This window comes from Macroventuria anomochaeta (genome assembly GCF_010093625.1).
Source record: "Macroventuria anomochaeta strain CBS 525.71 unplaced genomic scaffold BU25scaffold_6, whole genome shotgun sequence".
In the NCBI taxonomy this organism is placed as follows: Eukaryota; Fungi; Ascomycota; class Dothideomycetes; order Pleosporales; family Didymellaceae; genus Macroventuria; species Macroventuria anomochaeta.
The window spans coordinates 766,943-794,858 of record NW_022985367.1 but is presented as its reverse complement, the minus strand read 5'-3'; the positions used below and the strand labels follow the sequence as shown (position 1 = coordinate 794,858).

General features: G+C 51.6%; 8 protein-coding genes across 8 annotated transcripts; 3 read left to right on the top strand and 5 right to left on the bottom strand.

The window, feature by feature from the left end:
• Positions 1-74: 74 nt before the first annotated feature.
• BU25DRAFT_249638 (uncharacterized protein) lies at positions 75-3,663 on the bottom strand. Its single transcript, XM_033701609.1, has 2 exons — positions 3,029-3,663; positions 75-2,920 (listed from the first exon to the last, which is right to left on the bottom strand). Exons 1-2 carry the CDS (start codon positions 3,546-3,548, stop codon positions 420-422), a joined length of 3,021 nt encoding a protein of 1,006 aa, XP_033565053.1. The 5' UTR covers positions 3,549-3,663; the 3' UTR covers positions 75-419.
• Positions 3,664-5,227: 1,564 nt separating this feature from the next.
• BU25DRAFT_249851 (uncharacterized protein) lies at positions 5,228-6,664 on the top strand. Its single transcript, XM_033701610.1, has 3 exons — positions 5,228-5,242; positions 5,296-5,570; positions 5,628-6,664. Exons 2-3 carry the CDS (start codon positions 5,423-5,425, stop codon positions 6,425-6,427), a joined length of 948 nt encoding a protein of 315 aa, XP_033565052.1. The 5' UTR covers positions 5,228-5,242; positions 5,296-5,422; the 3' UTR covers positions 6,428-6,664.
• Positions 6,665-8,022: 1,358 nt separating this feature from the next.
• On the top strand, positions 8,023-10,561 carry BU25DRAFT_334829 (PLP-dependent transferase; the record flags this gene model as incomplete). Its single annotated transcript, XM_033702555.1, has 2 exons — positions 8,023-8,098; positions 8,148-10,561. The coding sequence occupies 2 exons, from the start codon at positions 8,023-8,025 to the stop codon at positions 10,559-10,561; spliced, it is 2,490 nt and encodes an 829-aa protein (XP_033565051.1).
• An 837-nt stretch (positions 10,562-11,398) lies between these two features.
• On the top strand, positions 11,399-12,862 carry BU25DRAFT_249617 (uncharacterized protein). The gene has a single exon (XM_033701608.1). The coding sequence runs from the start codon at positions 11,896-11,898 to the stop codon at positions 12,673-12,675; it is 780 nt and encodes a 259-aa protein (XP_033565050.1). The 5' UTR covers positions 11,399-11,895; the 3' UTR covers positions 12,676-12,862.
• Positions 12,863-14,070: 1,208 nt separating this feature from the next.
• On the bottom strand, positions 14,071-15,076 carry BU25DRAFT_488982 (HCCA isomerase/glutathione S-transferase kappa; the record flags this gene model as incomplete). The annotated part of the gene is made up of 4 exons (XM_033711388.1): positions 14,939-15,076; positions 14,699-14,798; positions 14,236-14,607; positions 14,071-14,186 (listed from the first exon to the last, which is right to left on the bottom strand). The coding sequence occupies exons 1-4, from the start codon at positions 15,011-15,013 to the stop codon at positions 14,071-14,073; spliced, it is 663 nt and encodes a 220-aa protein (XP_033565049.1). The 5' UTR covers positions 15,014-15,076.
• A 204-nt stretch (positions 15,077-15,280) lies between these two features.
• On the bottom strand, positions 15,281-17,355 carry BU25DRAFT_408134 (ornithine aminotransferas-like protein). Its single transcript, XM_033705731.1, has 4 exons — positions 16,894-17,355; positions 16,485-16,846; positions 15,735-16,436; positions 15,281-15,673 (listed from the first exon to the last, which is right to left on the bottom strand). Exons 1-4 carry the CDS (start codon positions 17,078-17,080, stop codon positions 15,554-15,556), a joined length of 1,371 nt encoding a protein of 456 aa, XP_033565048.1. The 5' UTR covers positions 17,081-17,355; the 3' UTR covers positions 15,281-15,553.
• Positions 17,356-18,147: 792 nt separating this feature from the next.
• BU25DRAFT_334354 (arginyl-tRNA synthetase) lies at positions 18,148-20,118 on the bottom strand (the record flags this gene model as incomplete). The annotated part of the gene is made up of 3 exons (XM_033702527.1): positions 18,148-18,487; positions 18,665-19,581; positions 19,834-20,118. The coding sequence occupies 3 exons, from the start codon at positions 20,116-20,118 to the stop codon at positions 18,148-18,150; spliced, it is 1,542 nt and encodes a 513-aa protein (XP_033565047.1).
• A 519-nt stretch (positions 20,119-20,637) lies between these two features.
• BU25DRAFT_408133 (uncharacterized protein) lies at positions 20,638-23,258 on the bottom strand. The gene is made up of 5 exons (XM_033705730.1): positions 21,793-23,258; positions 21,467-21,745; positions 21,262-21,420; positions 20,978-21,209; positions 20,638-20,929 (listed from the first exon to the last, which is right to left on the bottom strand). The coding sequence occupies exons 1-5, from the start codon at positions 22,774-22,776 to the stop codon at positions 20,868-20,870; spliced, it is 1,716 nt and encodes a 571-aa protein (XP_033565046.1). The 5' UTR covers positions 22,777-23,258; the 3' UTR covers positions 20,638-20,867.
• Positions 23,259-27,916: the final 4,658 nt, after the last annotated feature.

Sequence of the window (27,916 nt, the reverse complement as noted above, 5' to 3'; positions counted from 1 at the left end):
GAAGCAGGAAAAGGACGCCCGGGTGTGCCTCAGGTGGTTAGTCTCGCGGCCTCCGTGAGGAAACAACGCACAACCAAGAGGCAATTATCGACACAGCTTGTTCACACAGATGGGGTGAGCAGTTGGGCTTGTTTGGGTAGCTGTCATCGGCGATGATCGTTTGCACGTGCTTTCTCCATTCCTCCAGGAGACATGTGCCACGAGGCATTTCTCGATACCAGTTCATCACTAGTGTATCAGATGCAAGATAATTCAAATTGGGAAGGATCGTAAATGTGTTCATTTCAACGCCGCTCGTATGTGCGTGGGCGTGGGTATGTTCGAAAACGCTATTCTATGTATTCATGTGTGTTCGAATCGAAGGTCATTATTAGTATAGTTGTTCCAACGCCGCCCAATGTGTACGCAAGACAAGGCTTCTATTGCCTTTGTAAGAATATTGGAACGTCAGACAAATCGACGCCATAGCTCTGTTTGAAGTACATGCTCCTCGGCGCAGCATAGCTGTGCAGCTGCCGCGTGCCGGCTGAACCGCCGATTTGCCCACGGCCCTCGTGGTTGTAGTCGAGCCCACCACTGTAACGACCAAAGGTCGTCAACTCCTGGGGTGTGTAAGACATCGGATGGGGACGAGGGGCATATGCGACATTTTCTTTAGCCTCGACTATTGGCCGTGGTCGCAGGCTGTCACCGATGGATTTACGACGCTGGCTCCACTGCAGGGCATGCTGCTCCCAGTTGACCGTGTGCTCCCAGTCGACATTCTTGTGGGCCGAAGGGGGTCGTGTGTGGTTGGGTCTCAGGGGTGACTGTGGACGAGAATTGGCGCGAATGCGAGACTGATTCGCCGTAGGGGCGTCCACGTTCTCCAACCTGGGTTTGGCGGAGAGCGGAGTAGCGTACTTTGCGTGATCGATGGTTGGCATTGGCGGAGCTTCATCGAAGTAGAAGGATTGCGGGCGTCGTTTCGACTGCTTCGCCTCACCGATCTCCATCTTTGGCTTCCGGCGTGGTTTACGTTGCTGAGGCATTTCTGGCATCTCTGGTTCAGGCAGAGCACGATCCTTGCTACGCACGCGCGCATATTCTGCGGCTGTGTCGGAACTCATGCTCACTGCTGATCTTGATCGCGAATGCGATCGTGCTTGACCAAGCTGGTGTGGATGGGTTGGGTTCTCCACGACCTCCTTCGGCTGGAAAGAACCAAACATGGAAGGATCGTAGGGAGAGGCACCAAGAGATACCGCGATGGTGCCGAGATCAAGCACCTTGGGTGAGGGAATTTCTTCCTCGTGCTTTTCATCCTTCTTCCCTGTCATCGACTTTCTCCTGAAGAAAGACATGCTCCTTCTACGACCACGAGCAGGTGGCGCAGGTGCATGGTCAGGCTCGAGTTGGATCAGCGATGAAACCGGCTCGATGGGGCTGGAGCTTGTAGTCGACTCAGTTGAGGTTATGTGGTCCTTACTAGGGTAAGTGTGAGTCAAACATTCCATACCAGGTGTAGCCGACAGTCGTCGAGAGAACTTGACTCTCACATCGTCCGGGACCCCAGGAATGATTTCGCGGCTTGGCTGAGCTGACTGAACAACTGGTAGCTGAGGCTGCGATGGCCGCCGCTTCTGCAGGCGCCTCGTCTGCTTTGGCAGAGGCTTCTCGGACGTCTTCGAAGTTGCTGATTGTGGTGTACTGCATGCGAGTACAAGATCCATGGAAGGGAGCTCAGCAACTTCTCGAGGAATGTCTAGTGACAGCGTGCGCCCATGTGCGTGCTTGGGTACAGTGGCCAACAGAGACTGTTCGAAACGAGCTGAAAGATCGCCCTGAATAGGTAACTCGAAGCTCATGGTTTGTCTTCTGCTAGCGCGGTATCGGGCGTGCGGTGAATCAGACGGTGGGCTAGCTACTCGAAGCACACTAGGATACTGCTGCTGTTCGCTGTTGGCTGTTCTTACACTGCCACCAGACGAGCCAATGGATGAGTACCCCGAGTCCGATGTCCTTGGTGATGGCCGAAGGGTTCGATCCTTGGGTGTCTCCAAGGTCGTTGTGCTTGTGGCTGTAGAAGGAGGTGAGAGTTCAGTTACGTCGGTTATAGTTGCAGATAGTTCCACGAGGTTTTCTGGCTGTGGCTGAGGTTGTAGATCCTCAAGAAAGAGCTCGTCTGTCGTTGCCTCTTGGTCTTGCCAGATGTTGTGAATTACCATGCGATTTTCGAACGGACTGTACGGGATATAAGCCTGATAATCTTTTGCAAGAGTACCAGCGCCTTGCGACGGCCGCCTGGTGGTCACCGCAATGCTTTGTGGCCGTTTCTTTGGTTTGATCTCCGGCTTGATGTAGGTGATGGGTATCTTTTCTTCGCCAGCCGGGTCTGGGGTGCCTCTTGTCTTGCTATCACGTACGCCAACAGCTGACATGCTTCTAGGCTTCGTCTGTTTCCTCTCATTCTTCGTTGCCAAGGGACTAGGAGCAGGTTCGGTTACGGAGAAGTAGTCATTCTTCTTGTCTGCCTGAGCAATGCGAGCAATATTGACCGTGGAAGGTGCGGGTGAAGCGGCACCATTGACAACCATCAATGTGCCTGGCTTGTATCCAAGCAAGTGAGAATAGTCCATTTCCTCAGGCGTTTGTGCTTGAGTGTTATCTGCCAGGTCCAGAGCTACTAAGCGATCCAGAGGAGATGGTCCTTGTTTTGGCGCTCGCCATTTCGCTTCATCTTCTGGTCTCATTTGTGACGCCTTCCAAGAGTTCCAAGTCCTGCGTTGGCCTTCGACAGGCGACATCCGTGTCGCAATTCCTGGTGTCTGGATGAGTGACTTTCTTCGAGTAAGTGCACCGCTGATTTCTGGGCTGGACCTGTCAAATTCCTGCTCTAATATCGCGGCAGAGGATTCGGTAGGACGTTCCAAGGCTTCACCTGCAAATGGTCGGGTTAGCTTACAGTTGAGTAGAAGGTAGTGGCATGTGAATTGCAGGTGATACTGGCGCGCCAGTCAAGTGGTTATGAACCACCAGGAGCACTTACGCAACGCTGCCAGCTCCTCGGGAGATGCGTTCCTCTTTACTTCCTGCAACAGTCGAATAGCCGCCTCAATGTCTGATTGTGTAGTAGAGACCAAAGACACTTTCGATTCTGGTAGGTTTCTGAGGTTGGTGGTGGAGTTTCGCCTGCTCCGTACAAAGGAACGTAACGCAGAACCCGACCTTGAGTGTGCACGTGAATTGGACCTTGAAACCACTGTTGAGCGGCGTCCGCGTCCCTCTACAGCTGCCTCGGTATCGGCTACATCCTGATCAGACCAAATCGCTGACCCCGCCTCTTTGCTAATTGGCGATAACAATCCGTCCCGGATCTGTTGGCGTTTCTTTGCGTTCAATTCCGCAAACTGTGGTGAATCGGGGTATGGGATATCGTTGTTGACAACAGAGCTGGCCAATTTCGAGTTGGTGTTCGTTCTCGGTTTCGATAAGCGATTGTGTTGGGAGGTGCTCTGGCCGTTGCCTTTGTTGCGACGTGCGACACGGTCCTTGAATTGCGAAAACATATTTACAGAAAAGCTACAAAGAAACAGACATTGAACGAACGGCTGACATAGACGTTGTCAGCTACAAGAGCGAATGCGGGGGTTTGTCTTAAGACATGCGCTCACCCTATCTCAGGCCTGAGGATGGCCGGGACACTTGCAGTGTGGGGGGGGGCTGGGATAGTGTTCAGTCTTGAAGCTTAGTGTAACGCGGATAACATGGAGCTCACGGCTTGTCTATTTATGAAGACATGCTGCTCCCCTCAAAGCAAGGCGCTTGGGTCGGTCAGGTCCCACCGACCTGTATCGCCTCTTGTCGAACGTACGATTACGAGTCTGTGCATGTAGCAAAGTGGAGAGTGCAGCGAAGCAAACAACAAACTTGGAAGAGCTCTGAACTTGAAACTAGGCGTGCCCACACGCATCGGCATTACGCCTCAGCCGCCAATAAAAAAACCAGGAGACTAGAGGCTGCGCAAAGTGCCAGCCAATGGATGCAGACGAATGCGTGGCTGAAAGCTTGACCCCAGACGGTGATCTCTTGTAACGGCTCATCCTCCAGGTCCAGATCCTGGTTTTCAAAGTGTGAGGCTCGCACTTCAAGCCAGCAATTCCCTGACATCTTGCAAATTTCGATGCTCGATCCTCCTAAAATACCGATGCGCAGCGGGGATTGCAGAATCTTTGCAATTTCTTTGTAGGGGAACGCCTGTCTTGCATACAGAAAACGCTCGCATCGGCCCGCATCGTTCCATGTCAACGGAAGTATGCTGCTACAACTGCGTGAACAGTTGCGCTGTAGACTGTACCAAAGTCATAGTCAGTAGACATTGAGATCGCAGGATAGCAGCGAGTCGAGGACGCGGGATACTGCTGGAGATGGCAATCTCGCTGAAGTTGCATCCTCATTTCAGGTATCGGATGTAAAACACCATGATCGTAATTCTTCCATCAGTCCTCGGAGAGTCCCACTTACACGTGCCTTGATGCCAAGTGATCGCGGTCTGAAGCGCAATTCGTCACTTCATGCGTTTGGTGTTGTTGCACTTCGGCCTGGGAACCTCAGAGCCAGACCTGGACGCGCACGCCAGGGTAGACTGCGAACTCGTGACTTTCGATGACATCGCCATCGGGCTGTGCCTTGAACCGGATAATAACCGCGGTGCGGGCACGATGCGGGTCGTTGGCTACGGGATCGTGAAGCGAACGTGCTGCCGAGTTACCAGCCGTTCTTACCGACTTTGGGGGATAAAGGCCTGGCCCCAACACCTGTTCGTGGTGATGTCGAATTCGCAGATTTCAACAGCAGGTATCCTCGAGGGTCGCCCGTGCAGGTCAGACGAGTTTGAGTTGAGATTGATTGCTTTCACAACAAGCGAGATGCGTTGCAGCAGTCAATCGTTCCCGCCACAAACGCGTGTTCAGTCAGCCTTCCTCGCAGCTGCAACTTCGTCCACCTTCCGTCCCTTCAGCCGCCGCTGCTTCGCAACCCCAACGGAAACAATGCAATTTTCTATGATGAAGCCTCAACAATCGCCCGACCTTAACCCCGGGTGACGTGGAGACGATGCGTAGCCCCTCGGACAGTCGTAGATCACGGGAGCCGGCGGAGCCTATGAGGCAGTGACGTCAAGCTTCGCCCGACAGTTATGTAGCGTGTATGGAACTCATTTGCGCGCACAACCAGCTTTTCATCGTACCTGCGACGACCCTTGGTTCATATACGCCCTCTGATCTGTCCAGAGACTGTCTCTTTGACGTTCAGCAGCCTCCTTGTTGTCCTCGACACGCAGCAAACGCGCGACTTCCACGTTCAAGCCCAACGAGGCCCACGACAGTCGACACCTCTCCACCCTCGGACCACCGCGTCACAGCAACACCCAACGTCAGCCATCATGTTGGTGGCATCGTTTTGGGTTGTGCCCATTTTCAGTTCGATAGTATGGATGGCCATGTTGATCACCATGCTGGTGTACTGGAGCACAAAGGGGCATCCAATCTTCCCAACAATGGCCAATGGCCAAACAATAGCCTACATCTCTGGTACGTTATGCGAACCCACCCGCAACCTTAATGCCTGAATTCTGATACCACACTCAGATATCGGCGCGCAAAACCTCAAGCCTATGTTCATCGCCATGTCCGCGGTCACCGTTGTTACCTTCAACCTAGCCTTCATCTGTGAGCGTTATTTGCGCCATGCCGGCAAACTCGCGCCCAACACATCGATCTGGCAGAAGATCTACTCTTTACTGAGCATCATCGCTGCAATCGTAGGCGCAGTCGGCCTTATCCTCCTCACCATCTTCGACAACTACCACCACAGCCGGATGCACAACATCTGCTTGGCTATCTTCATCATTGGATACATTGTCAGCGCAATCTTCATTTGCTGGGAATACCAGCGCCTGGGAATCCACTACCGCCAGCACTCAATCCTCCGCATCTCCTTCTGGGTCAAGCTCGCCTTCATTATCGCCGAAATCTGCCTCTGCATCGTTTTCGGCGTCACTCAAAAGTACAAGTACTGGAATGTAGCCGCTGTGTTCGAGTGGATCATTGCGTTCGTCTACACCTGGTACGTGCTGAGCTTCTTCATCGACTTCCTGCCCGCTGTGCGCGGCAAGCACCACCAGAGCTACCAGACCGAGATGCAAATGGCCGAGGAGGGTGGACCTCAGCCGAGAACCATGGGCGACGGCGCTGCAGAAAGCCAACAGTACTTCCGTGGACAGTCGGCAAACGCCGTGCCTCATGTCAATGGCAACGGACGTGTCACCGACGGCTATACCAACGGCTATGCCAGTGGAGAGCCCGGGCAGAACTTCTACCCTAACGCCAACGGCTACAACAAACAATACCCTAAGCCAGAGGCGCCTCTTCCTTCAAGGAACTTTTAGACACTTCTCCTATATTCGTTTGTAGTGTGCGAATGCATTCCTATCTATATATTTCCTTAATATCATGTAATTTGGCGGCTTGATTTATGACTGCAACGATATACCACAATGGGGGCAATGTTCTTATTCTTTGCGAGCATGTATACAAGTATACGAGGCGGTTGAGGAGCAACATTGAGGATTTTCCAGCATCAGTATATTACCATCTTAATCCATGGCCTAACTTCAACATACTGTGACTCATATCACCTGCTTGTGGACCTTGTGCCTATCACATCAGGAGGGATTTCTATTGTAAGCACTAGCATACTGCCCTGTATCCGGCGCCTAACACTCTCTTCTTCCTCTTCTATGGCTATTTCGCTTTCTCTAATGCTCGTCCGTTTTCGTGAAATGACAGGATCCCACTGCTTCCTAGCCGCCTACTCATCAGTCTCAGCAAGAACATCACCATCCACCTCAATCTGATTCAAGATGGAACAACCCACCAAAAAGCCCAATTCCACACCCCTCTCGCAGCCAGCAACAGTACCATTGAACATCCTTCTCACGCACGCCGATTACACCAGACTCCTCTCTGGCTACACTCCCCAAATGATGGAAGATAAGTGGGTTATCTACGCCACACTCTCCTCTCCAACCACACAGGGCAACACAACGATCCATATATGCAGGAGCTGGACCAGCGTTGGGCAGATTCGACTTACCCTTACACCTCAAAGGAACGGTGGTGGAGATGGTGCTGAGTGGGGCACGATTGCTGAAATAAGTTGGGAGACGAAGGAGGGGCGTACGTGGATTAGAGGGGAGAATGGGGATGGGGAGAATACTGAGGGACAGGCGAAGAGGTGGGCTTTAGGTATGTGTAGGAGGCTTTGTGGGTGTAAGCTTGATAGTGCGGAGGGGAGGAGTTAAGGAAGGGAGCGAAGCTGGTGCTTTGGTGCATCCGTTAGAAGTTGTGAGACCCTTGACGTTAACATGCAATTCCCAAATATTTGGTATCGCAGCCATGTAACTTTGCTTAGACTATATGTCTGAAGTGTGTGCGTGAGACATCTTGATAGCGAGCATCATGCTGCTAGTGCTGTCCGCCTTGACAGACACCAATGCTCGTCTTCAGTCTATAATTCGAAGTTAGATCACCATCCTATGTATCCTTATCGTGACATGCGACCAAGCCAACTCTGATATTTCAGATAGATTTCAGTTGATGGAGGGTGACGCTGAGGAGAATTAATCTGCGCGCTCCTCCGCCTGGCATACTCGTATGCAATGTCCAACATGCAGAAATGTTGTCATCTTCGACGTGACCTGCGATCAGTCTGAGTGTCAAATGTTTAGACAATATTGCACTTGACATTCTGATAACTGAGGTTTACTAGCGCATCGGCTTTGGCCGCGCCTGCCCAGCGATGACCTCGGAGCTGACCGTTTCAGGTCTCCCACTCCATCATTTGCCATCCGCAAATGCCCCCACTCTAGCAACCATCCACCACGCTTGCGACCAAATGGGGTCCTACCGAGCTCTGTTCCTTTTCTTCTCTGTCCTCGTAGACCACGGGTGAAAACTGTAGCATGCGCTGCGATTCGATACAATGGAGGAAGCAGCTCACATCACTTACGATAAGGCGATCGAAGAGCTACGAAAGAGGGAATACCCTATGCTTCAAGGTTCGTTCCTTCCAATGGTTGCTCATATGCCGTACTGACTGTCAGCTAGGGACAACCTACCTCGACCATGCCGGAACCACTCTCTACCCAAAGTCGCTGATCGAGCGCTTCTCGGCTGACATGATCTCGAACCTATATGGCAATCCTCATTCCGCCTCCAACGCCTCCCAACTGACGACGTGCCGCATTGAAGATGTTCGACTACGGCTACTGGGACTGTTCAACGCGGATCCACGAGAGTTTGACGTGGTATTTGTAGCCAATGCCACTGCGGGCATCAAGCTGGTCATGGATGCGTTCAGGGACCAAGAAGACGGATTTTGGTATGGATACCACAGGGATGCGCATACAAGTCTCATAGGCGTACGGGAAGCGGCGATGGAACACCGCTGTTTCGCTACCGATGCAGAAGTCGTGGACTGGATCCAACAACCAACGTCAGAGGACGGAAGGGCACGCTTGTTCGCGTATCCTGCGCAATCGAACATGAATGGACGCCGACTACCGCTGGACTGGTCCCAACACATCCGCGCCGCAAACGACAAAGGGACGACCTACACGTTGCTAGACGCCGCAGCCCTCGTATCGACCTCGCCTCTTGACCTGAGTAATGCCGAGATTGCGCCTGACTTTACTGTGCTCAGTCTGTACAAGATGTTTGGGTTTCCTGACCTGGGTGCATTGTTAATCAGGCAAGCATCAGCACATGCATTTGACAAGCGCTGCTACTTCGGCGGCGGCACAGTCGAAATGGTAGTGTGTCTGAAAGAGCAATGGCATGCAAAGAAGGCAGACTCGCTTCATGAGCGTCTAGAGGACGGCACCCTACCAATCCATAGCATCATGGCGCTTGACTCCGCCATGGCTGTCCACAAGGAGCTATTCACCTCGCTCGAACGTGTCTCGCAACATACAAGCTTCCTTGCCACGAAGCTCTACAACGAGCTGTCGTCTTTGCGTCACGGTAATGGGCAGGAAGTTTGTCAAATCTACAAAGACCCAACATCTACCTACGACAATACGGCTACGCAAGGACCGATCGTTGCTTTCAATTTACGCAATGAAACCAGCGGCTGGGTTAGCAACGCAGAGGTGGAGAAGTTGGCGGCAATCAAAAACTTCCATCTGCGTACAGGTGGGCTTTGCAATCCAGGCGGTGTGGCCTCTTCGCTCGGACTGGCCCCGTGGGAGATGCATGAGAATTTCTCCGCTGGTCAGCGATGTGGTAACGAAAATGACATTATGCGTGGGAAGCCAACCGGCATGGTACGCGTTAGTTTGGGTGCGATGAGTGCACTGAAAGACGTGGATTCGTTTGTTGACTTTGTACGCGAGTTCTTCGTACAGAGCAAGCCACCCAGCGCGATGCCGCCAGCTGTATGCGAAGAGCTGTTGCCGGCAAGCCGTCTGCATGTGGAGAGCTTATCAGTCTATCCTATCAAGAGCTGCGCGGGGTTCAGCGTGCCGCCAGGGCAGGCATGGGAAGTTTACCCTGAAGGGCTTGCTTGGGATCGTGAGTGGTGCCTTGTTCATCAAGGCACGGGTGCAGCATTGAGTCAGAAGCGCTATCCAAAGATGGCCCTCATTCGTCCCAGCATTGATCTGGCAGAAGGTGTGCTACGTGTACGACTGGCAGGCCTATTGAAGGGCACGACTGCAGCTGATGAGATTTCTGTTCCCCTCTCAGCGGATCCACGAATGTTTGCAGACAATGCTTTGTACAGCGACGCCAGCGCCAAAGTGTGTGGAGACTCTGTCCAAGCCAAGGTATACAAGTCGAGCAAAGTATCAGCTTTCTTCTCGCAAGTTCTCGGGGTGGCTTGCCATCTTGTCCGCTTTCCAGCCGCCGGCAACGGGAGCGGCTCTTCGCCCAGGCACTCCAAAGCGCATCTACAGAAATGTCAGAGAGCTCGCAGCATGCAGATACCCGGCGCTTATCCAGATACGGCGCCTGTTACGCCGGGCGCATGCGTTTCCAAACCGATTCTACTGTCAAATGAGAGTCCCATTCTGACCATTTCGCGATCAAGCCTCAATCGCTTGAATGAGTTGATCAAAGCGGATGGCGGTAAGGCGGCGCAAGCAGAAGTCTTCCGAGCCAACATAGTCGTTGCGGAGAACCCAGACTACCCGCCAGGACTTGAAGACCCATATGCGGAAGATGACTGGCGCTACCTCCAAATCGGCCAGCAGTACTTCGAAATGCTGGGTGCTTGTCGAAGATGTCAGATGGTATGTATCGATCAGCAAACTGCTGAGAGGGACCAAGAACCGTTTACCACGCTCGCTAAGACACGCCGTTTCGATGGTCGCGTGTACTTTGGCGAGCATACATGTCACCTTCCTATGGAAAAGTCATCTACTGGCGAGCAAAATCACACTATCATGGTCGGCGATGCCGTACAGCCATATCGCGACGATGAGGTTGGTCAGAACGATCATCTCTGGTCCCTTGTAGGCTGAGAGCAATTGACGCTTCTTCATCGGCGTCTCGATGAATACCCATATGGCGACTATACTTAGCTACACTACGAGCATCAACAGACCTGTCAAGCACCTCGCATGCTTCTATCATGCACCTGGAAGTCTTTACGTATGGCTCAAGTCGTTCGTGATAAAGCTTATGATTGGTCCGTAGCGTTTGTAGTGCCAGCAGTGCAACAAACCTGGAACGGCCACGATATCGCACATGGCAACGAGGAAGTATGGCGCTTCATCCGGCCAAAATGGCCATGCCTGCAGCAAACAGCAGGGGTGGGCGCTGCACGTTGCGGTTTCAAGGAAGATGTGCTCAAGGTACATGAACCTGTGAGGAAGCTTTAGACAGTCTTCTCCCGCACGGCTTGTGTATTGACATGGGCGTGCCGCTGGCGTCGAGAGGCGCGTGCTCGAGGACGAACCAAAGGTAGCCCTCACAGTGGTTCAACGGCTGGCTTTGCAGCGGCCAGGCGGCGTGGAGACGGTAGCAAATGGAAGCGCGCGACAGGTCTACGCAAGCATAGAGATTATACAGCGGCTGGAAGCAATACATAAACTGGTATAACAATCCCATGAGACCAGCCGCACAGCTTGCCTTGCATCAGCACCTTCGCCTCAACTCTATTCACGGCAACAAATCACCCTGGTAGCGTCCTTCTTTCAATCACCTCGCCGTCAAACAGCAGCATCTCACACACTTGTCTCAGATTTACTCCGCCAGACTATTTCGAACTTGCTTGGTTGTGTTCGCAAGTGCAGCATCCCGCACATCGACGCTTGCATCACAGTCCCGCGAGCCACGCAGCAAATCACAAGCTCAAACGGCCGCTCTGCTCTCGACAGACCTGCAGGGGCCGCAGACAGGTCACACGCTTTGGTTTCATTGCCCCTGGCCAATTGCATCTCTGAAGGGTGGAAGCAGTTCCTCAGCGCACTGACCAACCCCGGCGCTTACAGCGACGTTTGATTTGCAGCGCCGCAGGATTTAGGCGGCTGTTTAGCACCCTCGAAAAGACGGTCCCTCGTTAGGCCCCGCTCTGACACTGGCACTGGCATCTTGTTACGCGCCCACCTATTCTTAGGTTATCCATACTCTACGGCCCATCCAGCGGCCACCAACACAGCGCACGCATCAGACTAGTCCACGCAATAAACATACCTTTCCCCGGCGACAAAAGTACCTGCCCTTCCGTTCTGCCCTGCTCCTTCTTCACCTGTCCACTCCAACCGTGGAAGGCACAGCGCAGCCCACTCTCGCTCGCAGGACTATCGACCAGAAGCCCCAGTCTTTCGTTCACCACACGGCAAACATCACCAACATGGCCACCACTACTACCGATGCGAAGCCGGCGCCGGCACCTCTACCGTCAATGTTGAAGACGCCTCTGTCTGCCACCTATCCGTCTGAACTCAAGTCTCCAATGGTAATGTCTGCAACAACACCGACCTTTGCCTGGATCAAGCGCGAAGACAGCCTGAAGACTCCCATTACCCCGCCAGCAGCCTATTTGGATTTCCTCAAGACGTTATCGCCTGCGTTCATGAGCCCCATGTCTACTGGCACAAGCACCAAGTTCGTCTTCGAAAGTCGCCCCACCTCAGTAACGTCATCCGCTTCTAGCGGTTCTTTCACATCAACATCTGGCCCAGCAGGCAAGGAGTCACCTGCGACTTCAAGATCAAGCAGCTGCAGTCGATGCGACACGAAAGATGAAGTTTCCAAAGATGAAGTTCCAATGTCTGCCCCTCCTACAAAGATCAGGACTCAGACCATTACCATCCCACCTCCATCACCTTTCACACGGCCACAGTCGGCGCGCACACCACGCCTCTACATTCCACAATCACCCTTCTCGCCGGCAGCAGTACGATCACCAACTAGCGCAGACTCAGCCAACAACTCAGCCATCTCTCCCTTCCCCACAGCATCGCCCAAGGTCTGGGAAGCAGAAGCTAAGAGCGGTCGGTCAAGGCGTGTCAGCGTGCGGGAAGTCGTCACCCGTACCGTGACATATAGCAGCACACCCATCGACAAGAAGGCGCCGAACTTCCCGCAAATTGACCCCGCACCGCGTGGCAAGAGGAGAAAAATTGAATAGAGAATGAACGGTTACACGACTTGCCTGTACCGCTGCCTAGCCTCGAGCATAAACGGGTGTGCAACCACCGCGTACGACACCACTCCCCCCGACCGACTTTCTTTTGGCGCCACCTGCCACAGCGCTTAAATCTACCACGGCTCTCCACCATACATTTGTGCTTTATGCTCATGCATCACGATCACGTCCTACATCTACGACGTGTACCGGCCTACCCTATCAACTAATACTCGGGTCCCGGCGACTCGCTCGCACCAATCACTTCTTTCGACTACTCTTCGACGTTCGATTCTTGGAGCTGGTGCACCCACCCACATCTTTTCTTTTGTCTACCCACTACTAGGAGAACAACTTATGGTTGTGTTGTTTCTTCATGACCTGTACGGTTCTGAAATCGACCGAGATCTTTGGCGCGGAAAATTCATTGGTGTTGCGGACATCCTTTATCGCGGATACCTCTTGGTGTGCTGGCGCTTGTGGTGTTCTATTGCGTAACACTGGGATCATTTGGATCCCGGCTCTTTTGCTTATGAGAGGAAAGAGGCTCACTTGTGGTGAGATATCTGGGTGGAGTAGTAGGGTGTGGTTGGCGGCAAGGAAGCCACCAACTGCATGGGCTTCTCTCATCTTCCCATATCAGGAAGCAAATCAATCAACATACTCATTCCAAACGCTGCGAAGTTCTGACTGTTCTGTCTTGTACTTGCGACTACCTCTAGCCCATCCTCAATGCTTTTATTCAGGTCGCCGTTCGGATTTCCAGCGCATGCATCCCACGAACAGCACCTCGAACTCGCATGTGACTTACAGCCGCCACGCGCAGCTTCCCCAACTCACATGACCGCCGTTGGATCTATCGAATACCTCTCAGCTTCTCACATCGCGCCCCAATCACCATCCCAAAGCCCTCCACACTCGTTAGCCCTCCCACCCTTCCGCCTTCCACCTCCCTCAACATCACTTTCACCACCATGACTCGTTCATCCCTCCACCGTTTCGACTTATGAGTAACCGGTGAGGAAAGGATGTGGGTGACGAGCGCATGGAACCTTCCCGCTGCTAGCTCAGCCAATCACGTCCCGAATGCAGGGTGCCTGCAAGGGTGGAGGTGAAGCCCGGCGCTTAGCCATGTGGACGGGTAGGCGAGCCGCGAGGGCGGCGCTGGGGTGGGAGGCGTGGTTGGCTTACATGCCTTGATGGGTTTCCGTGATGTTCCTGCGCCAGTACTTTCACTTCAGAAAACTTGTCTTGACCGCGAAGAGCCTTTTTCTGCCAGCAGCTTCTGACATCAGGAAGTGTCTGGTCAATACTCGTTAGTGAAAAGAATCACACACAGATCGCGATGTCGAGCTACAGTGTGCATGACAATTGGTCCCATTCTCTATGCAGTTTTGCTTAAAGTAGTGCCTTCCAGCCCTTACCACTCGGTCTTTCAAGCCCAAGGAAATCAGTGAGCTGTCCTAGATGGTCAACGCCCCAGAAGCCTTCTATCTCGCCCTTTGTGTTTGTAGCTGCAAGTTGTCAGTATAGCGCATCTTGCATATCTCCTGATGCACTCACCAACGAAGTAAGGCACCCCAAACGCTCCATCCTTGAACGCCTTATCCGTGTTCTGTGTGAGCATCTTCTTCACTTCGTCTGTCTTTATCCTTTCGAGCACCTTCTTTGCCTCCTCATCGCTTCCAACGACCGTGCATAAGATCGCAAGCAAGTTCTCCGGCTTTGTAGGTTCGCGCCACTGGACCCATGTGTTCTCGTAGAATAAGGAGATAGCACTTTCAAGAGACTTGGGGTGTGAGATGGACAGAGAGGCCAGAGCGCGCTGAATCGGCAGGGTGTTGATTGGGAACCCAGGGGGCGAGCCTTTGGATATTGGGATGTTGAAGTACTTCGCCCAGCGTACGCGCTCAGTGTTGATCCACTTGCCCTTGTCTGTAGGACGTCAGATCCGTGCAATACAATACATGCGTAAGAAAATTGGTGTATGACTGTTCTCGTAGAGCTATAGAGCAACCAAACTTACTTTTGATAGCGATGGGAGGTGTATTGCCACATGCGTTCATCAAGCCACCCAGGAATATGGGCACATACTTGATATCGCATTGCTTAAACGCTGGAGAGTTCTACGCGCAACCGTCAGTCTGAAGCTCGGTGCTTGCCAGAGTCGATTACACATTGTGTTGGTCAACACGTTCATGCATGATCCGCCTGTGGGAAAGCGATGAATGCAGAAACACCACATTGCACGTATGCCGAAACGTACCTGCAAGACATAGAAAGCGATGTACGCGAATGGCGACACAATATCGACGTAGAGGGTGATCTTCGATTGAGCCATGCTGTCGCAGCTGTTTTTTAATAGCTCCTAAGCAGAGGCTCAGAAGAGAGTAAGGACAAATTGGGATGCAGAAGATGTGGAACGGTGCGTCTGTAGATAGTTGCAGTTGATGCAGGTGCATGCCAATGACCTCATATCCGACAGCCGAGGCCTACGATGTGGTGGAGAACTTAAATCCGGGGAAGGCGCGACGTGCGCTAGCAGCCTCCCTTACACAACAAATAACATGTTCACGGCAATTGATTGACGATGAGTGTGAATTGACCAAAGTTGCATGCAATTTTGTGTGGTACTGACTTGCTTCAAACTAAAGCCTGCGCGCAGAGCCATGCTTGTATGCAGATTCACCTCTAGTGACTGTAAATGTACTGCACATTGTGCAGTCGTGCCTAACAACGCCAAAGCGGGCCAAAGCGGCCATCAGATCTCGCGGGGTATCATAGAATCAAGAGGCCCATTAGTCCACTCGTTCAGTTATCCACTCCGACGTGAAAGTTCTTCTCGCTGGGGTCGGGGATGACTTCCTTCTGCTTCTTGCCCTTAAAGGTTTGGCAACTCCTCCATAGCTTCCTTGATAATCTTAAGAGCGCTCTCAACCTCTTCGTCGGTAATGACTAGGGGTGGTGCCAATCGAATGATGTTCTGGTGAGTGGGTTTTGCCTGTGGAAAGATGTTAGTAAGACTGCGTCTGCAAAAGCATACCCATGTCAGGTGAACGTACCAGAAGACCCTTGGCCTTGAAAAGCATGCACAGGTCCCATGCGCTGTGGCCGTTGGTCTTGCTTTCGTCGATGACAATGGCGTTCAGAAGACCCTTGCCACGGATTGTCGTGATCATTGGGCTGTTGATGTTCTTCAAACCCTCGCGGAACTTGTTGCCCATGTTCTGCGCACGTTCAACCATGTTCTCCTCCTGGATCAGCTCTAGAGCACGGATAGCAACAGCCGAACCCAGCGGGTTACCTCCATATGTTGAGCCGTGTGTGCCAGGCTCGATTGTAAGCATGACCTCCTTGGAACCTAGCACTGCCGACACGGGGTACATGCCACCAGAGATGGCCTTACCAAGCAGGACAAGATCTGGCTTGATACCACTCCACTCGTAGCAGAGCATCTTGCCGGTCCTTGCGATACCAGTCTGAATCTCATCGCAAATAAGAAGAACATTGTGCTTATCGCAGAGCGCGCGGACTTCCTTCAGGTAGCTGTCGTCAGGGACAACGATACCTGCCTCACCTTGAATGGGCTCAACAAGGAATGCAGCAGTGTTCTTGCCATGCTTCTCAAGAAGCTCACGAACATCATCCACATTGTTATAGCGAATGGCCTTACCAGTCGAGGGGTTGATGCTGCCGATGTTAGGCAGGTATGGTCCGTAGTTCTCGCGAGACTCGGGATCGGTGGACATCGTGATCGCAGCAAACTAGATCTGTCAGCTAAGTCTGCAAGCTGCGGACATAGGCATGCTTACTGTACGTCCGTGAAAGTTCTCTTCAACAGAGAAGATCAGAGCCTCGTTTTGCGGGATTCCCTTGACCTTGTATCCCCACTTGCGCGCAACCTTAACGGCGGTCTCAACAGCCTCAGCGCCAGTGTTCATGGGCAGAATCATGTCGAATCCAAACAGCGTCGTAGCGTATTCGGCGAAGCGTGGGAACACATCGTTGTAGAATGCACGACTGCTGAGTGTCAATCGCGAAGCCTGCTCGGTCAAGGCCTTGACGAGCTCAGGGTGACAGTGGCCCTGGTTGACAGCGCTGTATGCAGAGAGGAAGTCAAGATAGTGCTTCTCCTCGGGGTCCCAGACGCTGCACCCACTTGCGCGAGAGAAGACTGAACACTGTCAGTATATACAAAGTCGGACAGAGTTAGAGACATACCAATTGGGAGAGGGTGGTAGTTGTGCGCGGCATACTTGGCTTCCGCTGCTGTCGCCTCAGAAGATGAAGACGCATGGTACTTTGAGGGATCAGGAGTGCCAGCAGGGTGGAACGAGCGCGCGGTGGGCTTCAGAGACGTGCCATTGCTTGCAGGCACAGCCTCAGTCTGAATTGCGCCGGGCGCCATGTTGTTCACTGTGTTGTCGGTGGTTGATACGAACGTGGGGTAAGAATGGTGGGGGAACGTCGCAATTGTCAAGAGTTGAGATGAAGAAGTGATCGAGAAAACAGGGAGAGGTCAGGGGCTTTATTTTGACTGTTGGTTGATTATGGTGCCGACAACAGCCACGACCTGCTTATAGCGATCATGTCTTTGTGACTTGCGGTTATACCTGCGCTTCACGTCGAAGGCCAACGGCAGGCCCTCGGTTGCGAGCGGCGGTCTCCATTAGCGCGTTTGCTATTGGCTCGTGGGTGTGGTCTCGTGGTGTGAGGGAGCAAAATCTCAAACGCGAAGAGCGATGCAAACGTAAGAGCGTTCGAAGTCGAGGAGCATCGTGAAGTCGCGATGGAGGTTGAGTCGGTTCGCGTTCATCGGCAAAAGTTTCAGGGAAGGTGGCTGCCAATAACAGTGCGCTTGCGCCATTTTTCCGCGTTCAAAGTGCAAGAATAACCTTACAACTTCAAACTCTCCGAGATCCTCAAAATCAGTTCACGTGGTCGCGCGTTATAATAGCTTCCATCGTCACTCTTTCCGTGGCGCGACGATGCCGGCATTTATGCGCGCTGGCAGGGTTCTGTGCCCCAAGGAACTCGGCTAAAAGATCAACATTGCCAACCTTCAAAAAGTATTCTGCTCGTGTTGTAGGAGTACTTGAAAACTATGGCATCCTCCACATCGTCGCAGGGGGCGAGGACTCTCCACTTACCAAGCCATTGTAGTCTTCATACGCCCCGGTCGCAAGACGAAAAGAACCAGGCAGAATCTTTGTTGTCGGGTTCTTTGTGGGTGTGAGAGCTGGAGGGCGCACGAGGGGCTCTCGTCGCTGCTGCAACCTCTTTACAAGAGGCACAGCGACATCCACAAATCAACTCTACTGGCCATGTTATGGTAAAACAGACATCGCAGACGTCATTGATGGATATATTGAGAAGATTAAGAGATGGACAATAGAAGGTAATTCCATCCGCGACCAAGCGAACGATCACAGACGACATACGAGGAAATACCAACTACACGGCAGGAAGACAATTTCAATCAGCGATAGGTGTATCTGCCCGTTCCTGAGGCAGATCTGGAATGGGTACAACTCCAAGCACCTTCATGCCATTCAGCAACACGATCCTGGTGGCTTCCAGCAAGGCAACAAGCCCCGAGGAAATATCACTCTCATCGACTTCCTCTCCCAAGCACTCGGACAGCTGCTCAGTAATTGCTGTCAAGTACGTAACGATGCCAGCTGGCTCGAGGGAATGGAAGGTGGCATCCACAACCTCGGGGTACTGGGCAAGTACGCGCAGGAGATTGGCTTGGTCTTCATCTGCCAGCGATTCGAACTGATCATCGGCTAATTCACCGCTCGCAGTATGTCCACTCAAAAGAGCGCACACCTTGGTGTACCAGAACTGCAGTTCAGGTCCGGTTCCCGGCCTGAAGGAGGCAAGTACATCTGTGGCGAAAGCGTGAACACTGGTTGCACGCGTGGATACCTCCTGTACCAGCAGCGCTGAAATCCCCAGAGCCTTTAGAGCCTGCTCAGAACCTCCTAACAAGGCAGCTTTTTCCACATCGACCTCTGATAGGCCCTTGATCGCTGCTTCGCTGGTGTCGAGGATAGCCTGTGGCTTGTAGCCCTTTCCTAAAACCGCCGACATCTTCGACACTTCACTGAAACGGACATGTTGCAGTCTGTTGGCAAGGTCTTTCATGTCCAATGCCTCCAAAATCCTGAAAAGCTGCGTAAAGTGAACACTGTTGTCGTTGGCCACAACGTAGACCATCTTGTCGAACGCATACTTCCTCGAGCGCTCCAGTACAGCAGCAAGATCTCGCAAGAGATACGTGCTGCTACCTGAACGATCCCGAATGATGGCAGTCCCGGCTTTGGCACCGAGCTTTTGCATGTGTACGATCCACGCTCCGCCGCTTTCCTCGGAGAGGCCCTTCTCTTTCAACAGCTGTTCGACCTCGGTCATGACCTCTTGGGAGACCTTCGACTCGCCAGAATACTCGTCGAATTGGATACCGAGTCGCTCGTAGAAGCTGGTGTAGTTCTCAATATTGGCTTCACGGACACGCTTCCAGAAGGAAACGATCGATTCGTCCCCTGCCTCAAGCTTCTTGAACGCCTCGTTGCGCTCGGCGAAAATGCCCTGGCTTTCTATATCAACTTGGGCTTCGCCCTCGTCTCTTCCTTCTTTGGCTGCCTCATCACGAGCTCTCTTACTCGCCGCTTGTTCAGGCTGGAAGACGTCCTCGATCCGGTGGTAGACGTCAAGCAGATGGCCCACTGGGTCAGTCTCAAAAGCATCTTCTGAGCCGAACTTGTCCCAGCCGACCTTGAGCAAAGCAATTGGCTTACCCCAGTCACCGAGATAGTTGATGCGCGTCACATTCCAGCCAAGCAACTCGTACAATCGGCTGACGAAGGCTCCAATGATGGTACTGCGCAAGTGCTTTCCTTGGAACTCGCTTACGATATTGGGAGACGAAAACTCAACGATAACCTTCTTGGGCGCTTCTGCCAATGATCGGGAGCCATAGGTGGATTTACGTTCAAGGATGTATGGCAACAGAAGGCGCGCCACCACCTCAAGCTTTAGAAACACGCGCAGATGCACTCCGTCAAGGAACGGCGGATCAAAGAGGGCGTGATCTTTTGGAAACTGTCACTGAAAGTCAGCTGAGTGCTCCTCAGTGATAGTCTGCTCCCGACCTACCTTGTCTACCAATTGCGAGGACAACTCAGCAGGCTTGCGGCCCGGACAAAGCTTCGGAACGGTCACTGAGAGATCGCCATTGAAGATGTTATTCGGCCATTGGATGGACTTGTATGCGGTCTGAACATCGCAGTCGACCAGCCCAGACAGCAGTTCAGCCAGCGTTGTGCGACACAAGTCGAGCGGATTGCTCAAGATGGTGGCATCGACAACCTTCAAGGTCGGTGCAGAGATTGACAGACTCTCGAGCAATTGCGTTAGCCCAACCTGATTGAGAGTTGTCATAATGGCAATATCTTGTAACCCTTGGGGCTAAGAAGGGCGTGTGTCGGGTTGCATATGCTGCCCGATGATGGTGACGCTTTCAATGTCGTGCGGCGCTTGACTTCAACGAAAAGACAGGGTAAAGAAGGGCAACGGCTTTAACATTTATGCTGATATGATTTACGGAGTTGGTAATGACAATTTGCAGTCAGCCTTGTCTGGGGAGGGGTGTGCCACGCTGTTCGATATCAGCTGCACCTCGTGGCCGACTCGGATTGGCCCTCGAGAACATGTCATCTTGAGAGGATCGCACTTGTTTAGGGGGTAAGGTGTAGCTGAGCTAATGACGCGAGCTCTTGTCTGCTGTCGATGGGTCAGGATCAGTCTTACTACATGCACTGACATCTCTGAAAGGTGATGCAATCGGCCAACCAGAGCTCACCTGCAAGAGTGCACCACGCATTGCTGATACAGACATACCCCGCAAGTGACTTTGCACTCTGTCACAGGCGCATTTTGGCAAGTTCAGTTTCCATTCCGCTGGTGATTCTTGCTTCAACTAATTAATCAAACTCTCGCGACAAGTTGACAGGTAGCGTAGAAGTGCAGCAATTGTGAAAGGTATCTTCGGATGACCTCCCTTTTGCTCAAGGCTGGTATCGTGAATATCGTTATTCGTCACATAAGAAACAAAAAACTCCAGAATAGCCGACCTTCAGAAATCAAACAGAAACCAAATACAACAATGAGCAAACATGAGACAGGAAAAATCATACATCTAAAGCCTGGCAAACATACGTTTCGTTACCGTCTATATCCAAGTCGTCATCGTCTAAGCGTATCAGTAAAGTACAATCAACCGGATGTCGGAAACTCTTACCGTGATCACCGCCAGCTGTTCCACTCCTGCCAAACAAACGCGAAGTCTTTGAGACGATGTACAGCTTCATTGTGGAGAATGGCTCTAGAGCCCAGATGAAGAGGCGCAGGATGAGCATCAAAACGATGACACAACATATGAAGTTCTTCGTGTTGCGGTCAAATGAGAAAATCTCGCGTTCGGCTCCAAAATATTGCAGAGCTAGAATGAATGGCGTGGTGAACAGAAGGACCTGCGGAAGAGTCAAATTTCTGACCATTTTACGGCGAGACAAGATGACTTACCTCAAAGCTTATCTGAGAAATATTGTGGGTCTTGACTGCTGCTTTCTGACTCTCCTTAGCAATAATTGTAGTCTTCCGATTCAGTTTGGTCGCCACGAGAGTTTCTCTATGTGTCTGCTTGCTCAGAACATTGCTATGAACATTCAATTGTAGCCCGAGCTTTTACAGATTAGCTTTGTCTTAGAAAGAAGTATGAAGCACTTACAGCTTCAGAAGACTCTTTGCAGGTCGTTATGAGTGAGGCCAGCTTCTGGTCTAGGACGCTTAGCCTGCGGAACGACTCATTGATAGCACTAATTGCCACCTTTGCGTTGTGTTTTTTGAGTGTCCTGAAGTAGCGGATGTCTCCGTCACGTGCACTGAACGCCTTCCATGCTTCGATGACTTCACGGGTGTGATCACGTACTCTGCGCAGCAACCGCGACGTTTTGATGGTATACGTGTAGAACTTTTGAACGTCGCTGTGGTCATCTTCTTCTGAGATCTTGAAAGTCAGTGATGGTGCACCTAGGCTCAATGAGATGGACTTACTTTGACACGTTCCTCAAGAGTTCGGATCAAGTGTATGTACTCTTTAAGGATAAAGTTGACCCATATCGCCATAATGTGCAAGAAGTAGATGCGTGGATCCCATATGGGATCATCATTCATATTGTGATCTCCACTGTCAGGGGCGAAGATGTCTTCCCTAGGCAGACCTTCCTCGCCCTCTTCATCATCTTCATCCTCGTCCTCGACAGGATCCTCGGCATCGAATGGGCATGGTTTTGAGAGCTTGTACCCCGTCCATGTTTTGTAGTCCCAGATGCAGATGACGATAGAGATGTGCGCCTCATGGATGATATCGCGGCCAATGTTCAAATCGGCGGCAGCCGCACGGTTGAGAAATGTAATATCAGCCCACTCCTTCCTTATGTTGCCATGGGTACCATTGCTTTCCCTCAGCGTTAGGTAAGGTAGGTGAAACTCCAGGCCTGGTGTAACGAAGCCATTCAAAGACTCATGGACCCGAATAGATGTTTCGAAATGAAGGTGTTGACAAAATGCATCCTTCAACATGTCTCCTTGGTGAAATAATGCAGTCTCTGCTAATGTTGACATTGACTTAGCATCGAGATTACGCACGGAGACTAAACGGCGGTGAGCATCCGGGAGGCCAACAGCTTTGAAACGTGCTTCGCTCAGATACTGGTGTAATTGATCTACTGAGAGCGGATCTGGATATGGACGGCTGCTGTTGGTTTTGTACTCTCGATCGTCTAAGCGAAGCTGTAGTCTTTCAGTTGGTGCTGGGGGTGCTGCTTGCGCGCAGAATTCTTTCATGGTCTTTGCTTCCCAACATGGCGTCAGGGTTACAGTGCGTCGGATGAAGAAGTCTAGGTAGTCCCGTTCCACTTTCTCCGTCTTGTATGTATCATAGATGAGCCTGTCTGTGAAACCTCGCGACACAATAACCTCCGCACTCTGCCTTTGCGTCCCTCTCTTTAATATCCCGCTCCGCTTGACGATGTTCATAGCCTGGTCTTCTGGAAATGCCCCGGCTCAAAGCTGAGGAGGCGTATGTGTATGTAAAACAATTTTGCGTGCCGTATAGGCGCTCTGAGCATGCTATGAGACGCTCATTGGACCTTGGTCGTACGCGATTAGTCGGTTCGAGTGACGTCCGGCCGGGACGCTGAAAGCTTGGGGAATGAATCGTAAGTTTAACAGGGTCTCGAAGACGTCTATAAAAGCCTGAAGGTTGTGCAATCCAGACGAAAGCGTGTGTGGCTTCTTCGACAACGTCCAGTGATGCATGATCTTCCAAAATCTCGTATCGTGAAAAGAAGGCAAACATTGATCTTGCACTTCGACCACGTTGCATGCTCTCAATCGTCATGTACAAGGTCACGATCTCAGGTGCAGGTTTCGCGCCAGAATGCTGCAACCAGAAGCCGTGAGTTCGACTCCTGCACGATTGATAGCCATCTTCAGTGACTAAACAATGCCGGTCAGTGCGCAACGTCTGATTCGTGATCTTAAGTATAAGGCGACAATCTCACCAGTTATATCATATACCAGTGTAAAGCACCTGGTCACAAGGCGCATCAGCCTGCCCGGTAATTCGACGTTGGGCTGCAAGGCTTTGCCGCACTGAAGGAGGACTCCGCGAAGTGCGAGCTAATTAGTCCACGTGCTCCAGACCTCCGATTCCATCCGTACATTCGACCGCGATACTGAATTGCAGCCATACCATGGGTATTATCGCGAAGTCTCTGGCCGAGGTTCAAGCAAAATTGCTTATATATCTATAGTCGTACGCCATTCCAACCGGCATAGCGATGAACGGATGGTGAAACACTCAAGCTCAATGTGTGTTGGGTCTGCAATTCGTCGACACGAAAATTGTCAGTGAAGTGTACGTGAAAGAAGCACGGAGCGAGACACATGGGCCGGGTGTGGCTTGCTCAGCCCCGGACTAAGCTAACAACTGTCCGTGCGTTGCGCATCTGGGAGCCCGGTTTGGAGACACGTCAAGATATCCTACCGCTAGATTGATGTATCGAATCAGTGCTTCCCCAAATGTTGTCTGCTTCTTCTCACCGGTCCAGCCACATGCATTCTAATGCGCAAGCACAAGGTCAAATGCCGTACGGATCTATGGGTTATTTTCGAAATAGACCTGATATCCTGAGCATACATAGGCGTACTTTAGATACTGCCTGCGTACATATGCCAAGAGGCTATATCTTAGCTTCCTCATCACAGAGTGAATTGCGACACTCCGTCCCGCCAGCCTCAGAGAACGTCCATATCATTGAAAGGCCATCAAACGCATCCACAGTTAGCAGTTTAACCAACAGAAACAAGTATTAGAAAGTCTAAAATCTCTAGGTAATACATCTCTAAGCAATACAGGCGATATGATGCTTGGCAGAAAGGAACTCTTGGCATAAACAGTACAAGGGAAGAACGTGTGCTGGTTGAGACATTGAACGTAACGGGAAGCAAGGAAGGTCCTTGTAGAATCTTACCGGCCACGGTTATTCATCTCATCTGAACTTTAGTGATGTGGCAGTTACCGCAACGCGCATCACCGCAGGATGGGCAGCCGGTGGACCTATAAGGGATTGAGGGATACCCACAGTAGCACTGTTCTCATGTTAGGTCTACTGGTTATGGTGTAGATAGAATCATTGCTCACACATTGCCATACATAGGTATGCTTTTTCTTCGCAGCGCCCTAACGCGGTTAGCCTCAGAGTACGAGCAGCAGAGGTTACAAAGGCTGTTTTAAGGCTCACCAACTCCTGGGAAGGCACATCAGACGCGCAAGTCAACATCTGAGGGACTTCTGCGGGACTCATATTCGATCACCCTGGCGCCGCACCCCTTGCAGCTTGATTGCTTTCGAGTTACGGCATGTACACAGCAAAACACGTTGGAAGAGGCAGCTTTATTCGCCAACAAACGAGTATTTACAGCCAACAGTCCAACGCAAAGGCGTAAGATATTATGCTGAGACGATAGCCTCAGGGCGCGATTTCAAGGTAGGTGTAGATTTCGAAGAGCGGCGGAGAGCCTCGAATAGTGAATGTCGCCCGATTGGTCGACAGAAAAACAGGACTGCTGAATTGAGGTCAGCATTGTAAGCTTGGAGATGTGTGCTTAGCTCGGAAAAGGTTTAATTTGTTTATTATATCCTGGCTTCCACTTTCAAAGAAAGTTGCAGCATGTCTGATCAGGCCAATTGCACCTGCAGTACGAACACCGGATGACGGGAGTGCCGGATTGAGGACGTTAGGATGACGAGCTCGATGTTGTGGGAAACCTACCGATTTATGCTTGCTGATATGCTTTTAGCAGGGTTGGGAACTCCGAAACCCCCGTTGCCAAAGAATGCAGGACTTTCACCACACTACACCGTGACCTTTACTCATATATAGTTCTGTCAGTCCCTCAGCCCCATGAGGTACTAGGCTGAATGCGTCTAGTCCTCTCACAGTGGTTCCTCACACTAAACGTAGCTGATCTCCACTTGTGCCGATGGACAAGGTCTTCGAGGAGGATTCTGTACAACAGGTTCTACTGCCTTTGATCGGCAGTTACGCGATCTTCATTACCACATCCCTTTTTGTTGCGTGGCTAGCCCTTGGCTTCGGCTCCGGTAACACTTCCGGTAGGAGCGTTCTTGAGTCCGTGTCTATATTGTCGAACGGCCCGATGAAGACATAGATTAGCCATTTCGCTGGGACAAGAACGGACTTTGCCGCGCTGAGAAGATATGAGAAGCCTTGCTTACAATTATCAGCCCCCCCTTTTCAAGATCGCAAAACAGCCGCAAACCTCCGCTCCTTCTTCCGCTCGTTAGCGAGCACACGAATCGAACACACGAACAAGCCACAGTAGACCATGAGACGATACACGAACTGATCGATATCAAGTCATTGGCCATACGCCTTTAATTTCCCGTGAGGTACTCGCCCTGTGAAACATGGAATATACAGAATAGACTCTAAGCCAAATTTGTTGTACTGAGATTTTAGGTGTCTCTTGCAGAAATATGCAGCGCAGGTACCCGTCGAGCCAGGGTAGAGTGGCAACGCCCAATCAGCTCGATTCAGAGTGCAACCATCGGTGAGCTGAGGCAAAATATCTAGCACACCGCTGTGTTTCAATTGCATGTTATCGAGGTTGATCTCTGCGCGTTAGGGACGGCTCTACCTCGTTAGGTTTTCGCAAACATCGATCTCATGTCGAGCGCTTTCGTGTACTTCTTGTGGACGTTCATCGTGTTGCGATGGCCTGAATGTTACAAGATCTGAGATCTGGGTCAATCGTGGTGAGACCTATCGTGTTCACCGTATGCAGTAATCTGCTCAGCTTGTGAAATCCTCGACCACACGATCTATGCGCATGACACAAGACCTTGACACCGCAATAACATTTGCAATGACAAATCTATGGACTCGATACGCAGTCAACCAACTTCCTATGTACGACAAGACGTACTGGAGGAAACATGCAGTAAGCACACAGCGTCGAGCTTGTGGCGCCATACCCGGTTCGGTGCGTAAACTTAGTAGCTTTACAATGTTTCAGACCCTCGAGTCACTGGGTGATACATACCTTGAGGCCTGGCAGAAGGGCCGAAGATTGCGAGAGTGCCATAGGCGGGATAGAGGTCGTGACAGCCTCGATAGATGAGATGTCCCTATCGAGATTGGTCATGCAGCGATCCGTTCAACCGTGGCACCGTGTGTACAGAAGCCAGCTCTTGTAGGAGTCAGACGAGGTATGGTCGCGGTGCGGTCAGAGGGTGCGTATGGTGATGCGCCCGAAGCAAGTAAGAGAAGTCGAATTGCGGCCATGCGAGGCGGATGTGGTGTTTAAGACAGAAGCTACCATCCAAAAAGCGAAGCACAAGATTCTAAGTAGAATCTTCTGTGGTAACCCTGTGACCAAGTGCTGTTTCGTGATGACGCTTGGAAGGTCTTGTGAAAGCAGCAAGGTGGAAAAGTGTTGCCATTGGTGATACAACTGACAGTAGAGCCCAACACACGACGCCCGCTGTCTGATGGGCTGAAGATCGCTGAGTCCCAAGCTTGAGATAAGCTGGCATGAAAATGCCGTGGTGAGGGACCTACTGGTCGAGATATGTTCGAAAAACGCTGATCCAGCAACGTCTTCTGCACTCTATGCATTTCTTCCGACTCTTCGAGACTGTATATCAACTTTAGTCACTGGACAGTTATTGCAGCGTCCGTAACCACAAGAGGGGCAGCCACTACTTCTGTATGGGATAGATGGGTATCCGCAACTGCACTGGAGTCCGTCAGCATACTATCCAAACTACCGGCAGTGCTAAGAACGAACGTACACACTGCCAGACGTACGTCGATTTCTTCTTAGTCTAGACTTGTAAGCAGCGTGATCTTGAGTCAAGCAATGTCAAAGAAATACTGACCGTCAAGTATATAAATCCGCCCCATACATTCATTGGCTCGGCCGAATGCATATCTGCAAGACCATATGGGTCTAGGTAAATACTCTGCTTGTCCCTAAACAGGTACAGGCCTTGTGAGGGACACGATCGTTGGTGAACCTTCCTTATCGACAACTATTGATACGTCTAAACGAAGACACGTGCAGGTCGAATCGATAATCGACGGCAGTCGTCGTTCAAGACCGTTGCTGTTGGAATGGCAATTGTGTTGAAGCTACGGGCAATTGTGGGCTCAAAATCTAGGTGTTGGCACGCATGCCTCGTTCGATCGATGCCTGCGGCTATGTTAGATGCGTTCGTTGAGAAGAACAGAGGACCAACCCGATGCGAAGATGCCCCGATGACTGTCGATGCGAAAGGAAGCACACTGTAGCCTTTGCAACGCAGTCTTGTTGAAGGAACCTTTTGACGCCCTGCAATGCCTATATAACAATCAGGACCTCCAAGCGACCCGCAAATCGCCACAAGGCTTTGTACAGGTCCGAAACTCGTGTAAGTTAGTAGATCTGATGGGACGCTGCCTTGCGACGAATCTCAAGAAGAAGGGGAATATGGTCACATGCGCGTATATTGCTCTGATCTTTGCCCAAGGCGCATCGGAGCGGCATTCATCCATTGAGAGAGTTATAAGACCGACAGTTTGATGTCGTACCACAGCCGCTGAACTCG

Coding starts and splice junctions, on each gene's coding strand:
- BU25DRAFT_249638 (XM_033701609.1), bottom strand. CDS start 3,548: ATGTTTTCGCAATTCAAGGACCGTGTCGCACGTCGCAACAAAGGCAAC. Junction 2,921..3,028: donor CGAGGAGCTGGCAGCGTTGC/GTAAGTGCTCCT, acceptor GACCATTTGCAG/GTGAAGCCTTGGAACGTCCT.
- BU25DRAFT_408134 (XM_033705731.1), bottom strand. CDS start 17,080: ATGGCGCCCGGCGCAATTCAGACTGAGGCTGTGCCTGCAAGCAATGGC. Junction 16,847..16,893: donor CTACCACCCTCTCCCAATTG/GTATGTCTCTAA, acceptor GACAGTGTTCAG/TCTTCTCTCGCGCAAGTGGG. Junction 15,674..15,734: donor TCAAGGCCAAGGGTCTTCTG/GTACGTTCACCT, acceptor ATCTTTCCACAG/GCAAAACCCACTCACCAGAA.
- BU25DRAFT_408133 (XM_033705730.1), bottom strand. CDS start 22,776: ATGAACATCGTCAAGCGGAGCGGGATATTAAAGAGAGGGACGCAAAGG. Junction 21,746..21,792: donor CTCTTGAGGAACGTGTCAAA/GTAAGTCCATCT, acceptor CTGACTTTCAAG/ATCTCAGAAGAAGATGACCA. Junction 21,210..21,261: donor TTTCTCAGATAAGCTTTGAG/GTAAGTCATCTT, acceptor ACTCTTCCGCAG/GTCCTTCTGTTCACCACGCC.
- BU25DRAFT_249851 (XM_033701610.1), top strand. CDS start 5,423: ATGTTGGTGGCATCGTTTTGGGTTGTGCCCATTTTCAGTTCGATAGTA. Junction 5,571..5,627: donor AACAATAGCCTACATCTCTG/GTACGTTATGCG, acceptor TACCACACTCAG/ATATCGGCGCGCAAAACCTC.
- BU25DRAFT_249617 (XM_033701608.1), top strand. CDS start 11,896: ATGGCCACCACTACTACCGATGCGAAGCCGGCGCCGGCACCTCTACCG.